Genomic DNA, 16,518 nt, shown 5'->3' with positions numbered 1-16,518 from the left:
TAAGCAGGAAAGTGAGAAAAGGGAACAAAGGACAGACAATCAATACAAACAGAAAACAGATAGCAAACGGTAAATTTCGATCCAACCATACCAATAATTATATCAAATATAGACTAAAAAACTCCTAAATACGTTGCCACGCCAAATTTTTTAAAAACCTAACCATTGCTATTTAAAGGTATATCGACAATGTTTAAATGGGAGGTGCACGTAGCGTGCAAACATAACCGTGAGGAAGTCTGTGCGGTCAGGCTGTGGTTCCAGTGAGTGTGGAGGTGAGGGGTCACCTTCATGACCGTCGAGGGCCCCGTTCAGTCGGCAGACACAATAGCCCCAAAGGTGTATGGACCTAACGACGCGGCTCGAAACACACTTAGCGAACGCTGGCAGAATTAAAAGGAGAGATCAAGAAATCAGCAAATCTAGTTGGAGGCTTGAACACAGCTCTCTTGGTAATCAATGGAACCACCAGGGAAAGAGACATAATTATGGAGGAAATTCGAACAACCCCGTTGACTAAATTGACCGAATTGCTCGTCCAAGCGCACGTGAAGCCGCAGACAAAACAGATGCGATGCTGGGCTAGAAGGTGCATCTCCGTAAACTTGGAAGTATTTGCACCGTGAGGAGCATGCGCCTCCTGGGACCGAGGCTGCAGAACACGGGCTCCGCCGGCTGCAGCCCAGCCCACCTGACCACACCGGAGACCGGGTGTCTCCCGGGGGCCGAGCGGGGCTCCTCCCCGAACGCGGGGCCAGTCCCTGCCGGGTGATACCGCCAAGGGCTGGTCGGGCCAGTTAATTCTTTTGAAGTGAATAGAAGTTAACTCGTCCACAGTTTTGCTCCTAGTGGCTGTGGAGGAACCAAGACCGCCTTGGGTCACCCTCCCTCCGGGAACAAGCCGTCACGGAGGAGACACTGAGGAGGCACCAGCCCTGGACGAACGCTGCGCTGACCCGGCCGAACGCAGCTTAAAAGCACGACCTGGAAGAATGAGCGGGCTGTGTGTAAGTGACTTACCTGCGGCCGCAGAAGTGCCAGAATACTCTCAGGAATGCAAAATTGTGCAGCACCCGACACGGTAAAATCCACAACGCCTGCCATCCAGTCGGAAATCACCGGGATGCAGGAAAGCGGAAAAGAGATCTCTCGTCAACAGAACCAGCCCCGGCAGGGACTCGGGTGATCGGATTTGCGGACCAGGCACTGACCGCTTGTCTCACTACACAACCGTATCACCTGCTCAGGAACCTCGTGGAGCCAACATGCAACGTGTTCAGTGGAGAATTAAAAATATCTTTTGAAAGACACAAATCTAAATTCTAGAGAAGAGAACGACAGTGTTTGAGATGCAAATGCACGTTTGGGATTAAGGATGGGTTTGACATCGCAAAAGACGCGGCAAGTAAACTTGAAGATAAAGCCGTACGAGCAGCTCAAAACGAAATAGAGAAAAAAGAAAGAATTGAACCTTGCATCAGTGAGCAGTAGGAGCTCAAGCTGGGTCCCCAGAGGAAAAGGGCAAAGAAAAATATTTAAAGAAATAACTTTCCAAATCCGATTCAAACTGCAAACCCATGGATCCAATTTGCTCGGTGAGCTCTAAGCACAGGAACCATGACAGAAACTATACCAGGCACATCATGATCGCTAAAAGACAGTGGGCCGAGGTCTTTAGGGTGGGGAGACAGAAGACCACCAACCCAGGATTCTTTACTCAGAAAACAGAGAAATAAATGTTTTTTGAGAGAGAGAGAGAGAGAGAGAGCACACACGAGTGAGCGGGGCCGGGGGGGTGGGGCGGGAGGTGGACAGAGGGAGAGAGAATCACAATCAAGCCCAACTCGAGGGGCTGGATCCCAGGACTCTGGGATCATGACCTGAGCCAAGATCAAGATTCAGACGCTCAACCGCCTGAGCCACCCACCGCCCCGAGATGTCTTTAGACTTAAAAAAGCTGAAAGAATTCATCGCCGGCAGACCCTACCCAAAAGAAATACTAAAGTTAGTCCTTAAAGCAGAAGGACAATGATACGGTTTTGAAATCTGGACCGACAGAGAATGAGGTCCAGAGATGGGAATTACACTTCTTTTTTCATTATTTAAATCTTTTTAAAAGACAATCGACGGCCTGAAGGAAAACCGACTCCACGTGCTTGGGTTCCCAGCGCGCAGAGGCTACACGTTTGACCACAACATCACAACGACCGGGAGGGGAAAGCAAGTGCCTGCAAAGTCCTCCCACGGTGTGAGGAGGGGGTCACATCATTCAACGGAAGACTGGGACGGGCGCTGAAGTAACACAACAAAGAGACATAGCTAATGATCCCAACAAGAGGGGAAGTTGAATTTTAAAAAACGACTCGACCCAAAAGAAGGCAGAAGAGGAGGAAAAAGGGAACAGAGAACGCATTGGAAAAATAGAAAACAAATAGCAGATGGTAGGTTTGAACCCAACCATATCAACATTCCCATCAAACGTAGATGATCTCAACACCCGCTCCACCCCAGTGACAGGAGAAACTAAGGATTGGGCTGAAAAGCAAGACCTAACTACATGATGCCTGAAAGAAACACCCTTGAAATAATGGGTTAAAGGGCAAAGGACAGATGCCGACGCTACTGGAAAGAAGGAGGAGTGATGGTCCTAGCATCAAAGTCAATTTCGGAGCAGAGGTTATTAGGGTTCAGCTCCCCAGGAGGACGGAACGGTCCTACGTGTGTGACCCACACAGAGCTTCACGATCGGTGGGACCGGGACACGCGGGGCCGCGGGAGAAACGGGCGGGTCCACACAATCCCCCTGGGGTCTCGGCACCCGCCTCCCAACCCGGATTGGACGAGCGTGCGGAAGCGCACAAGGATACAGATGACAGAAACCGTAAAACCAGCTTGCCCTGTTTGAGTTTGCCTATCACCCAGTGACACAGAATATACCTTTTCAAATGCGTGTGAAGCACCTACCAAGATCGTCCGTACTCTAGAATGTAAGATGAGTCCCAGCAAACTTAAAAGGATCCGAGTGTGTCCTCCAATGAGAAAGTAAGTAAATTAGGTACCGATACAAGAGATACATCCAGAAAAGAATAAAATATACACAGAAAATCCTCAAATATTCGGAGACTAATTTGGCACATCTATAAATGACAATGGTTCCAAGAGGAAGTCAAAAGGGAAATTAGGAAATATTTTGAAATGAATGTAAACAAAAATATTTCAAACTTTACGAACTTTATGGCATCAAATGCTTAGATTTAAAAAGAACAAAGGTCACGAACGAGTGACAGCCTCCACCGAAAGCAACCCCAGCAGGATTTTTTCATGGAAATTGGAATGTTGACTCTAAAATTCATACAAAAATGAAAATGACCCAGAATAGTCAAAACAGCTTTGAAAGAGGACAAAGTTGTGTGACTTTTATTACCTGACGTAAGAATGCATCACAACACAACAGTGACCAAGATAGTGCTGTGCCAGTCGGCTCAGCCGCCATAACAAAAACACCATAGACTGCATGGCTCAAACCACAGCAGGTTATTTTCGCACGGAGCCAGGAAGTCCAAGACCAAGGTCTGTGCACTTCAGTTCCTGGTGAGAGCTCTCTTCCTGATCGCAGAGGGCCGATGTCTGGCTGTGTCTTCACGTGGTGGGCGGGGAGAGGGGTCATCCCTTGTTACGAGGCCACAGTCCAACTGGACTGATGACCGAATTTAACTTTGCCTCCTAAAGACCCCATCTCCCGTACAGTCACCCTGGGGTTAGGGCATTTTGGGGGCGGGGGGACACGATTCGTCCATGGCAAGAGTGGAACCAACAACAAAATGGAGGAATAGGTCAAGGAAACAGCCGAGAAATAACCCCACACCCACATACAGGGCAACGAGTTGTTCAACCAAGGTGCAAAGGCAGGTCAGTGGAGAAAAGATGTCTTTTCCACAAACGGAGCAGAAGCTACGGGCTGCCCACCTGTAGAATAGCGAACTTTTGTCCTTATCTCGACCATGTCAGTTAAAATGGGTCATCTACCTAAATGTGCAACCTGAAATTTCAAACGTTTCAAAGAAAACCTTGGTGAAAAATTTTGTGATCTTGGGTTAGGCGAATATTTCCCAAATACAGCACTTAAAAGCAAGATCCATAAAAGAAAAAAAAAAAAAAGTAAATGAGGTTTCATCAAAATTAGTGTCTCGTTTTTTGACAAACTCCATGAAGAGAATGAAAACATAATCCAAGACTGGGGAAAGGATTTGCAAATTACCTATCTGATAAAGGATTTATAGCTGAAGCATGTAAAGAACTCTTAAAACTCGAGAATAATGTAACAATCCAATGTGCAAAATGTCTGAACAGACACGGACAAGAACTTGATGGCAGCCACACACAGGGAGATTGCTGAAACATCTCTGTCGCTAGAGAAATGACAACTTAAACCAGGAGATACTATTACCAATTAGGACAGCTGAAGTGAAAAAGACTGACCATACTAGGTGTTGCAAGGATGCGGACCAACCGAAACTCTCATACGTGGTTCACAGAAAAGTAAAATGGTATAACCACTTTGCAAAACAACCTGGCAGTTTTTAAAAACAGACACACATCTACCAGACGACTCAGCCGCTCCACAACTAAGTGCTCACCCAGGGGAAATGAAAGCAGATGTCCATACAAAGTCTTGTACACAAATGCACATAGTAGTCTTATTTATAATATCCTAACGCCCGTCAACAGGTGGAGGGTGCGTGGGCAATGCTGGAAGTATATAGTATTTCAGCAAGAAAAGGAATTAACTGCTGATTCACACCATGACATAGAGTCCTCTCAAATATGCTGAGTGGAAAAGAACATATTAAAAAACAGTGCTTACTATATAGCTCCAAGTATATAAGATTCTAGGGAACATAATCTAGAGCTACCGCATCACAGGTTGCCTGGGATGGGGTGGGGTAAAAATGGATCACCAAGGAAGGGGGAGCTTGGGAAGGACGAACATATTCATCATCCCGATTGTGCTCATGTTTCCACAGCCACACAAATAACCTATCAAACTACACTTGAAATGTGTTTGTTGTGTATAGCTCAACAGATCTGTTTCTTTTTTAACATTTATTCATTTTTTAAGAGACAGAGAGACAGAGCACGAGTGGGGGAGGGGCAGAGAGAGAGAGAGACACACAGAATCCGAAGCAGGTTCCACGCTCTGAGCTGTCAGCACAGAGCCCGATGCAGGGCTCGAACTCACAAACCGCGAGATCATGACCTGAACCAAAGTCATACGCTCAGCCGACTGAGCCACCCAGCACCCCAACAACAACGCTGTTTTTAAAAAGAGGACACAAGTGGCAAAATAATGACAGAAAAAGTAAAATCGGTTTTGTTAGGATGGTGGGATTATGAATGGTGGTTCCTCTGTCCCCCACTTTCCTTCTTCTTTTTTAAGACTGTTTTGGCTGCAGTTGTCATTTCCATCTCCATATATTTTCTAGAATCTGTTGGTACATTTCTTCAAAAACAGCAAGATCGGATTCTGGTTAGTATCCAGTTGAATCTCTACGTTAATTTGAGAACTAACATCTTAATAGTGAGCCTTTCCACCATGAACATGGTATACCTGTCCACTGATTTAGGCCTTTGTAGTTTCTCAGCGACGTATTCTAGTTTTTAACACAGAGTAGGTTTTTTACGAGATCTGCACATATTTTAGGCCGAGGCATTTGTTTTGGGTGGTACTGCAAGTGAAAGTATTTTAAATTGTATTTTACAGTTGATTGCTGCTGGTCTATAGAAATACAATTGACTTACGTTACACCCCACGACCTTGCTAAATTCACTTATTAATTCTAGTAGTTGATTTTAGGATTCCTTAAGACTTTCTGCATAATTATGCAGTCTGCCAATAAAGATTTTGTCATCTTCTTAATTTCCTTTGAAGTCTCTTACGATACAACCAAACCATTAGCCAATGCCCGTGAGTCAACTGAGACCTCTCTCTGGCCATCCCTCCGTCTTGGCTAAGTAACGGCCTGACACACTGCTTGCTTCTCTGCCCACTGGGAACGTTTCCTGCACCGGTGCCTTCTGAGTGTCCCTGTAATGCTGCAGCCCTCCACCTCCTAGTGGGGTCAGTGTGTAGTCTACAACATATGGGATCCCCGTGTGCTTCCTCAGGCAGCTATGAAGCTAGAGGTAGGGGCTACACTCGTGCAACAAGAGCGGGCCCTCGTCCGTGCAGCCTCGTGTGTCTTCAGCACCTACTCGAGCATGATTCCGTAGATATAGCTTCCATTTCATGATGGCAGGTTGCTGTCAATACCAAACTTTATGGGTTTGTGAGTTGGTTTATGATGGGCTGTTGCGGTTATGTGCTCACTTAGAGTTCCATAAGTTTCTGCATGACTCAGGAACACACCCATTCAAAAGGAGAATAAGTATTTTAAGAAGACTATTTGGCTATTCTCCAAAACTCTACATGTCTGCACTGTGGTCACCTACAGACGCTCCACACCAGAGGCTCCGTCTTCTAGAAACCCCTCCCACCCTATTGGTTCTGCTGAGAGGGGGTCTCTGAACCCGCAGCATTAGTACCACCCGGGAACTCGTTAGAGATGAAAGTTCTCAGGTTCCACCTTAGACCTACTGAATCTAAATCTGAGGGTGAGCCCTGGAGATCTGTGCTTAATGCACCAGAAACGCAGTTTATTTAGGGGATTTCAATACATGCTACAGTCTGAGAATAATCACACCCTTACGGAACCCTTCCTGCTCTGGGCTCTCCTCGAAATTGAACACATTGGGGGTAACTCAGGAAATGGGTCAGAGACGCATTCCCAACTGGAAACCCCAAAACCCAAAGACGTTCACCACATATGCTGATTCTTCCTTAGAAGTAGATCGCCAGATGTAGCTAGCTTTTATTTGGATGTGTATCTTGCCCGGTCCCAAACTGTAGACCCACAGAAATTTCACCAAGATGGCAAGCTTTGGAATATTTATATTTCTATTTTTTCCCGATCCTTAGTATGCTTGTGTCTCACTGAGGCATCTTGGTATTTTCTATTTCTTGCTCACCTGGTTGATTCAGCACGCCGTTGGCGGTGTGGACCAATGTCGTGCGCTGTGGGGTGGGTGACAGGCGATAACTGTCTGTGGACTGGACGTGACGCTGAGCTGGAGGGTTGATATAGTGCTGAGACGGGGGGCGTACTGCTCTCCCTGCCATGTGAGGGGAAACTGGCCTTACGGTCTTTCCGCATAACTGTTGGGGTGGGGGGCATTCACTGCATCGGTGGCTGCATAGACCAGGATGTGAGTTGAGTTACTGCAGTTAGGAAACCAGCCCTGAAGGTGGAGCTGAGCCCTCACGAGCAGGTAAAGCAGGTGGTTCTGAAAAGGTGCCAGGGGGCGGCTAAGAACTGAACAGGTGCCATCAGAGCTGGCGGCATGCCTCTGGGGGGCAGTGGCTTCCACTTTGCCTCCGGCTGTCTGGTCACTTATGACTGTCTCTTACCGGCAAATTCTAACCTAGAACTGTATGGGGCAGGGACTCGAGGACATAGAATTCCTGGTTCCTCCCTTGTGGTGCAGAGGAGATCCGAGAAGCAGGCGGTGGTGAGGTCAAGATGATAAAATAGAAGACAGAGCGCGTGGGGTCCTGGACACGGGGGCGTGGTGGAGGAGAGCGTGTCCGAAGTTCCCAGAGTCGAGGTCATGGGAAATGCCGGGACGATGGCTGGGGCCAGCTGTTGTACCGGGCAGAGGCAGGAGGCTCTAAATCCCAACTGCCTCCCAAGGCTTAAAAGATGTAAAGGTGATTTATACTTTTGCTGGAGAGTTTGGAGTTGAATTAATGACAGGAGCGTGGAAAATGAACGAATGAGAAAACAGGTAATAATTAATTCAAGGGACAGCAAAAAAATTCCACGAAAGGAGATGAAATCCTAGGACGGTGCAGCTCGGTGTGAATAACATCAACACCTCAGTCCGGAGCTGTTGCCCACAGACAGTCTGTGCGCCTCCAAAACTGGAGCCTCAACTCCCAGGGGCCCCAGTGTCGTGCTCTGGCCGGAGGGGTCTGGGGAGCTGACTGGGGGTAGACGAGGTCATGCGGGAGGGGCCCGCGATGGGATCAGTGCCCTTTCGAGGAGAGGCCGGGAAGTGCACTCTGTCCATCCATCTCCACACCCACTCGGCTCTCCTCCCCCAGCACCCCTCCCCGCCCCCCACGTGAGCGCGACCCCTAGAGGCTCTCCGGACGCAGACCTGCCCGGCACCCTGACCTCAGCCTTGCGGACTCCAGAACTGAGAGAAGTGGACGTGTGTCCGTACGTCTGAACTCCCCCCACCCCCCCCCCCCACCGTGTGCCTCGGCTTCCCTTGTTGGAAAGAAAACCTTTCTGTCCTTGTCCTTGTTGATTAAAGCTCTGTCGCTCGGCCACTTCTTTCCCTGAAACCCGAGTTGTTGAGCCCGTGTGGGGAGAGGCAGCCCTTGAGCGACGGCCACGGCCGGGTGACGCATTCAGGGTGGTCTGGCCCCATCTTCTGAACTCCCTGTCACCTCCCCGAGTTCTAGGGACTGAGTTGTGTCTCTGTCACAGTCACGTGTTGAGATCCTACCCCTCTGGGGGTGCTTAGGTCATGAGGGTGCAGGGAGCTCCCTCCAGGTGCAGACGCAGAGACCGCTAGGGACCAGGACCCTGGTCGCCACTGAGTGCCTTGACCCTGAGTTGACAGCCTCCGCAATGAGGACAAATAAATTTCTTTGGTTCATAAGCCTCCCGTCCTGTGGTATTTTTATTCCTGTGGCCACGCAGCCTGAGGCCCCCAGTCTGCCTGGTTGTGGTTGGGTCTGGGAGAGCAGTTCCCGGGGCTCCGGGGAAGGGTCCTGGGTTAGCAGGAGGCGGGGTGAAAGGCAGAGAGGGCGGCCTCGGGGCTGGGGCTGGAGCAGTGCCGGCATGGTTCTGAGGGACAGGGATGCTCAGGTCCCCTCTCACAGAGCGCCGCTGAGCGACCGCAGGGGGCCCAGACGCACGGCGCAGCCCCGACTGGCGAAGACGCCCCGCGGCCGCGAACGCACAGGGGGGAAATCAAAGGCTCCCCAGGAGGAAGGTCACGCCAGAGACTGGGTCCCCCCGGAGGCGGCCACTCACCTGGACACCGTTCCCCGCACCTCGGGGTCCTGCGCCTTGGTGGTGGCCTGGAACATGTACAATCTCGTCGCGGGCACGTCGACAAAGATTCCGGGCCTGTTGGGTCCCAGAGTGGGGCGGGCACCGACCGCCGCGGCTCTCCAGGCCGCTCCGGAGAAACCGGCTCCCGAGGCGCACCGTTCGGGCCTATGGTCCCAGCGGATGCGCGGGGCTCCAGAAGGCCCCGGGCGACCGCCAGGTACCTGGCGGCCCAGAAGCCCTGGCACGGGGTCCCAGGGGGCAAGGAAGTGCCCCGGGCGGCTCTAGCAGGTGCAGGGGTCAGCCCCGCGGGGCCGGGGACGCCGACGGGACAGCACCCGCCGGACCCGGGACCCCGCGCCGCCGGCCGAACCTCGCTCCGCGCGAGCCCCGGCTGGGAGACGCCCGGGGCGCCGGCCGCGGGAAGGGAGGCTGCTGGGGGAGGAGTCGGTGCCGCCGGACGGTTGGGGACCAGGGTCCGCGCAGCAGAGGGACGGGGCGAGTCGGGGCGCCCAGCTCGGCCCGCGAGTCCCAGCGCTGCGCCCGGCGCGCCCGCCGCCCCGCTCCCTCCCCGCCCGCCGCTCCCCCGGGGCAGACGCGGGGACACCGAGACCGGTTCCTCCGGGCAGCCGCCGTCTTGGGTCCGCGGCACCCGGAGCCCGGACGTGTCCCCGCTCCCACGCGTCCGAGGCGCCGGGATGCGCGAGGTCCCCGGCGGAGAGGAGCTGCGCGGGCTGCCGGGTCCGGGGGCGGGGGCGGGGACGGGGGCGCGCCCGGGTCTGGTCCTCCGCCCACCCGGGGCGGGGAGGGGGCGGGGCGGGGCGGGGCGGGCCTGCGACACCATAAGAGCCCCGAGGCTGCGACCGCCCGGCGCTGCGGGACCCGAGCCGGCGCTGGAGCTTTCGCGGGCGCCCGGCGGCGGGACCCCAGCGCGGCGACGAGGCCGGGGCGGGCAGGTAAGCCGGGGCGCATCCGCGGGGCGCGCCGCTCCCCCCGGCGGACCCCGAAGCCCTTGGCCCGGAGGCGCGGAGCCGGGGCGGGCACCGTCGGGGCCCCGCGGGCTGCGGACCGCGGCGTCTCCAAAAGTGGCTGACGGGGGCGTGCAGCGACCTTGAGGCGGTGCCGACAGGTGTGCCGCGAGGAGGCGGCGCGGGGACGATCGCGCCGCGGTGGCCCCTGGAGTGCCGGGGGGGGGGGGGGGGGGGGGGAGGGAAGAGGGCGCACAGGCCCGAACCGGGCGAGGCCGGCGGGAGCGAAGCAATCACCGATCCGGGTGATTTTCTCGGCCAGCGCCTCGTCTCGGCAGGAAGACTGTGGGATTGCAAAGAAGGGGTGCGGGCGCGGAGACGCGGGGCTCCGGGCCCAGGCTGAGGGTAGGGAGTACAAGAGCGAACGGGTTCATCAGCCAGCGCAGTGCCTCGTTCTGGGCACAGAGCGAAGCTTTCTGAGAGGCCACGCCTTGCTTTCTGTACCCAAACCTGGCCCCTGAGGCCGTGGCTTCAAGATTTGGGTCTGCTCGCCCCAAATACCAGCGTGGGCTTCTAGCAGGCAATCCGGGGTGTGCCTGTAGTGGGGGGGTGGGGCTTGCTGTGGGCCGTGGGCACCCTCCAGCCCTCCCTGCTGCACCCACAGGCCAGTCCCACTGGTCCTCAGTCCCTGCAGAGCCAGGCCCGGGTTTCCGATACATCTCGGGAAGGCTGGGTTTGTCGCTGGAGGAGAAGGGGCCGCACACAAGTGGTGGGGAAGTAACTTGTATCGTGAGTCCTTGTTCCAGTTTGAACGCAGAGGAAAATGACGCCCATTAGAGCCAATGTCGGTTATTCTGCTTCAACCGGGGCATGTGTGTGCGCAAGTGTGCGTGTGCATGTGTGTGTGCATGTGTATGCACGCGTGTGTGCGCGCACATGTGTGTGCGTGTATGTGTGCACGTATATATGCGTGTATCTGTGTGTGCATATGTGCGTGTATGTGTATATGTGTGTATGTGTGTGTATATGTGTGGGCACGTGTATGTGTGCATGTATGCGTGTATGTGCATGTATATATGTGTATACGTGCGTGTGTGTGCATGTGTGTGTGTGTGTCTGTGCGTGCGTGTGTGTGTGTACACGCACGTGTGTACAATGGAAACAATCCTGATGGACCCCAAAGCCAGGGGTCCTGTTTGAAGGCACCGTCGCAGCCATCGGGGCCACCTGCTATGTCTGTGCGTAATCCTTCTGTTCTAATTATGCTGCGCGGAGTTTTAGGAAAGTATCTTGGAAGCAGTTCCTTGGGAAAGTTTCTGGCCAGGGGACCCCGTCTGCCCCCAGCTAAGTGACGACAGTGCTGTGGTCTGCCCGCCTGCAGCGGGGGCGCCCGAGTCCCCGGCCATAGGTGGAGGGCATCACGGGGGCATTCCACGAGGAACGGAATCACCGTGGGCGACCCTGGGGGTAAAAATTTGTTCTTCACCTTTACTGTGTGTGTCAAGAACACATATGCACCTGCTATGAAGACTTAACTTTTGAATGCTGCGTGAAGATTGTAAAATGAGTCCCTGGCAATGTGGGCAGAGGAGACGTTTTGCATTATTATTAAAAGTGCAATCACGGGCGCCTGGGTGGCTCAGTCGGTTGAGCGTCTGACTTCAGCTCAGGTCGTGATCTCACGGTTTGTGGGTTCAAGCCTCGCGTCGGGCTCTGTGCTGAAAGCTCGGAGCCTGGAGGGTGTTTCAGATTCTGTGTCTCCCTCTCTCTCCCTCCCCCTCTCACGCTCTGTCTCTCTCTCTCTCAAAAAAAATTAATAAATATATAAACCTTTTTTAAAAAGCAGACTTAGAGATGACACAGTGTTGAACTTTGATAGGAACAGAGAGGGTGCTGAGGGGGGAGCAAGGCAGGTGTAGGAACAGAGAGGGTACTGGGGGGGAGCAAGGCAGGTGTAGGTATAGAGAGGGTTCTGGGGGGGGGGGAGGAAGGCAGGTGGCAGGTGTAGGAACAGAGAGGGTGCCGGAGGGAGGGAGCAAAGCAGGTGTAGGTATAGAGAGGGTGCGGGGGGGGGGGGAGGGGAGAGCAAGGCAGGTGGCAGGTGTAGGAACAGAGAGGGTGCCAGTGGGGGGAGTAAGGCAGGTGGCAGGTGTAGGAACAGAGAGGGTGCCAGTGGGGGGAGTAAGGCAGGTGGCAGGTGTAGGAACAGAGAGGGTGCTGGGGGGGGGGAGGAAGGCAGGTGGCAGGTGTAGGAACAGAGAGGGTGCCGGAGGGAGGGAGCAAAGCAGGTGTAGGTATAGAGAGGGTGCGGGGGGGGGGGGGAGGGGAGAGCAAGGCAGGTGGCAGGTGTAGGAACAGAGAGGGTGCCAGTGGGGGGAGTAAGGCAGGTGGCAGGTGTAGGAACAGAGAGGGTGCCAGTGGGGGGAGTAAGGCAGGTGGCAGGTGTAGGAACAGAGAGGGTGCTGGGGGGGGAGCAAGGCAGGTGGCAGGTGTAGGAACAGAGAGGGTGCTGGGGGGGGAGCAAGGCAGGTGTAGGTATAGAGAGGGTGCCGGGGGGGGGAGCAAGGCAGGTGTAGGAACAGAGAGGGTGCCGGGGGGGGGAGCAAGGCAGGTGTAGGAACAGAGAGGGTGCTGGGGGGGGAGCAAGGTAGGTGTAGGAACAGAGAGGGTGCTGGGGGGAGGGGGAGGAAGGCAGGTGGCAGGTGTAGGAACAGAGAGGGTGCTGGGGGGGGAGCAAGGCAGGTGTAGGAACAGAGAGGGTGCTGGGGGGAGGGGGAGGAAGGCAGGTGGCAGGTGTAGGAACAGAGAGGGTGCTGGGGGGGGAGCAAGGCAGGTGTAGGAACAGAGAGGGTGCTGGGGGGAGGGGGAGGAAGACAGGTGGCAGGTGTAGGAACAGAGAGGGTGCTGGGGGGGGAGCAAGGCAGGTGTAGGAACAGAGAGGGTGCTGGGGGGAGGGGGAGGAAGGCAGGTGGCAGGTGTAGGAACAGAGAGGGTGCTGGGGGGGGAGCAAGGCAGGTGTAGGAACAGAGAGGGTGCTGGGGGGAGGGGGAGGAAGACAGGTGGCAGGTGTAGGAACAGAGAGGGTGCCGGTGGGGGGGGAGCAAGGCAGGTGTAGGAACAGAGAGGGTGCTGGGGGGAGGGGGAGGAAGGCAGGTGGCAGGTGTAGGAACAGAGAGGGTGCTGGGGGGGGAGCAAGGCAGGTGTAGGAACAGAGAGGGTGCTGGGGGGAGGGGGAGGAAGACAGGTGGCAGGTGTAGGAACAGAGAGGGTGCCGGGGGGAGGGAACAAAGCAGGTGTAGGTATAGAGAGGGTGCCGGGGGGGGGGGGGAGCAAGGCAGGTGGCAGGTGTAGGAACAGAGAGGGTGCGGGTGGGGGGAGCAAGGCAGGTGTAGGAACAGAGAGGGTGCCGGGGGGGGGGAGCAAGGCAGGTGGCAGGTGTAGGAACAGAGAGGGTGCTGGGGGGGGGAGCAAGGCAGGTGTAGGAACAGAGAGGATGCCGGGGGGGGGGAGCAAGGCAGGTGGCAGGTGTAGGAACAGAGAGGGTGCTGGGGGGGGGAGCAAGGCAGGTGTAGGAACAGAGAGGGTGCCAGGGGGGGAGCAAGGCAGGTGGCAGGTGTAGGAACAGAGAGGGTGCTGGGGGGGGGAGCAAGGCAGGTGGCAGGTGTAGGAACAGAGAGGGTGCTGGGGGGGGGAGCAAGGCAGGTGGCAGGTGTAGGAACAGAGAGGGTGCTGGGGGGGGGAGCAAGGCAGGTGGCAGGTGTAGGAACAGAGAGGGTGCTGGGGGGGGAGCAAGGCAGGTGGCAGGTGTAGGAACAGAGAGGGTGCCGGGGGGAGGGAACAAAGCAGGTGTAGGTATAGAGAGGGTGCCGGGGGGGGGGGGGGGAGCAAGGCAGGTGGCAGGTGTAGGAACAGAGAGGGTGCCGGGGGGGGGGAGCAAGGCAGGTGGCAGGTGTAGGAACAGAGAGGGTGCCGGGGGGAGGGAACAAAGCAGGTGTAGGTATAGAGAGGGTGCGGGGGGGGGGGGGGAGCAAGGCAGGTGGCAGGTGTAGGAACAGAGAGGGTGCCGGGGGGGGGGAGCAAGGCAGGTGGCAGGTGTAGGAACAGAGAGGGTGCCGGGGGGAGGGAACAAAGCAGGTGTAGGTATAGAGAGGGTGCCGGGGGGGGGGGGGGAGCAAGGCAGGTGGCAGGTGTAGGAACAGAGAGGGTGCCAGCGGGGGGAGCAAGGCAGGTGGCAGGTGTCTGTCCCGAGGTTTCCACGGGCTGTCCCGCACCCCCACAGGAACTTCCCCTCTCCTAGTGTCCTCCACCTTGGCCGTGGCGTCTCAGGTGCTTGGCACGTGCTTGTTCTGCCCGAGTCTGCTCTCGCGGCGAGGCGCCCCGCGGTCCGGGCTCCTGAGCCGCTGCCCTCCTGTGTGTGCTTATTTCCTATGGTGGCTGAAGGCCGGAGGAGGACGCACCGAGTCCGAGTCCCCAGGCTGTGCACGAGTGAGAGCCAGCGCCCAGAGGTGCCGATGTCTTCCGGCGTGGCCCCAGCTAAGGAGCCCGACGCTACGGGCCCCAAGGCCGTGGAACTTGTCCTGGTCAAGGAGCAGAATGGGGTGCAGTTCGCAAGCTCCACCCTCATCAACCCCACGCAGACCCCCGTGGAGACCCAAGAACGAGAGACCTGGAGCAAGAAGGTCGACTTCCTCCTGTCGGTGGTCGGCTTCGCCGTGGACCTGGCCAACGTCTGGCGGTTCCCCTACCTGTGCTACAAAAACGGCGGCGGTGAGTCCGGCCCAGCCCCCTCCGCCTCGCTGAGCAGCCGGGGCGCAGGGTCCCTGGGGGTGGGGGGAGCCCGCAAACACGGAGGCAGAGGCGGGGCCGGTGGCCGGAGCAGGCGAGGAGTCACCTTGCGGGGAGCATTCTCAGGTGCCCGCAGAGCGGTACCCTTGGCCGACTTAAACCAGTGTCCGCGAAGAGGTGCGGAGGCCCTTGAGTTTAGAGTAGCGGAGAAAGTCCCGAGGCGATCGCACGTCCCTCCCCCTGCCCCGAAGCCAGCCAGCCCTTCCCCCACAGCTGCCTCTGGACTAGAAAACGAACACAGGCACGGGTCGCCCAAAGCCCTCGGGCGGAGAAGCCCCTCGAGTTGGTGGCCGCTCCCCGTGGTCACTCAGTGCCGCACACGAGGGCTTTGGAAGAACCTCCGTGGGAGGCCCTCCCGGCCCCCACCCCGTGCTGAGGGGAGAACACTGGGGCCCAGGCAGGTGCAAGGAGCCGTGGGGCCTCCCTGCCTCCCCCTCCCCACCCCAGGACCGGAGCCGGGGCAAAGCCCCCTCGTGTGGGCCAGGGCCCATGAGGCCCCGAGTTTTGTGCCTAAGACGGGGGGGGGGGGGTGGCTGCCACAAGAGGGCCAGGCGCCACCCTGGAGGGACCCCGGCTCCTCACGCGGCACCTGTCAACATAACCCCCGGCCGAGGCAGGCTGTGAGGACGGAGAGCTGGGGGTGGGTGACGGAACCCACGAAGGGCAGGACTGGACATCAGCTCCCGGCGGGCAGTTACAGCTCACGAGGGGCGGAGGCCGGCGTCTGCAGGGCAGGGGGGAGGCCGGACCCAGGAGCAAAGACGGTGTGTGGGCAGGGGCTTGATCTGCTCTGCTCTTGGGTTGATTTCAAGCTTGGCCCAAGGGACGGCCGGGGTTTCAGTGGGGGGGGACGTGTCAGGGCGCTGATGACAGTGGGGGCCAGGCAGGGAGGTAGGGGGCTCACCCAGCCCAGCCAGGGACTTCCCCTCGGAGGGCGGCCACGCAGGGAGCTTCAGGGGGAAACCGGCGGGAGATGGGGGAACGCGGTCGTGCCCGCGACCTGGTGTGGGTGGCGCTGGGCTGGCCGCACCCCGGGGAGCACACGGGCCCGTCCGCAGCACGCGGGCTGACGCGCTGTCCTGTCCCACAGGCGCCTTCCTGGTCCCCTACCTGCTCTTCATGGCCATTGCTGGGGTGCCGCTCTTCTACATGGAGCTGGCCCTGGGGCAGTTCACCAGGGAAGGGGCCGCGGGCGTCTGGAAGATCTGCCCCCTGCTGAAAGGTAACGGCGGGACGCCCCCACACCCCGCCGTGGCCCGGCCCAAGCCGCGTGCGTTCGCTCCCGCTTTGCTCCCCGTCTCTGCCCCCGGACGTACCGTCTCAACTCTGGTCCTCCTTTCAACCTGCGATGACGGGATTCAGGAGCGTGTGTCGCCGCCGTGAGGCCTGCCGTCCGAGAGCCGTGTTGTCGGCGTTTACGCGCTAGATAGGAAAAAACACCGTCTGTCTGTCGGTCTGCCCTCTGCCCGTCACGGTCCGTCCATCCACCCGTCGTCTCTCTGCGTCGGTTGGCCACGGCCGTGTACAACCCCCCCACGCGCTGG

At 56.9% G+C, this 16,518-nt stretch overlaps 1 protein-coding gene across 1 annotated transcript in view; it reads left to right on the top strand.

Annotated features, from left to right (window-relative positions):
- Window positions 1–10,026: 10,026 nt before the first annotated feature.
- SLC6A3 (solute carrier family 6 member 3) overlaps window positions 10,027–16,518 on the top strand; it is a 42,814-nt gene continuing 36,322 nt past the window's right edge. The window contains exons 1-3 of the mRNA XM_078444120.2: window positions 10,027–10,117; window positions 14,570–14,896; window positions 16,065–16,196. Of these exons, the coding sequence (XP_078300246.1) occupies window positions 14,641–14,896; window positions 16,065–16,196 (388 nt within the window). The 5' untranslated portion in view covers window positions 10,027–10,117; window positions 14,570–14,640. The remainder of the gene's footprint in view (window positions 10,118–14,569; window positions 14,897–16,064; window positions 16,197–16,518) is intronic.

The sequence above is a fragment of the Panthera onca genome, chromosome A1 (assembly GCF_046562875.1).
Source record: "Panthera onca isolate mPanOnc1 chromosome A1, mPanOnc1 haplotype 2, whole genome shotgun sequence".
In the NCBI taxonomy this organism is placed as follows: Eukaryota; Metazoa; Chordata; class Mammalia; order Carnivora; family Felidae; genus Panthera; species Panthera onca.
This window is presented reverse-complemented; position numbering and strand designations above follow the sequence as displayed.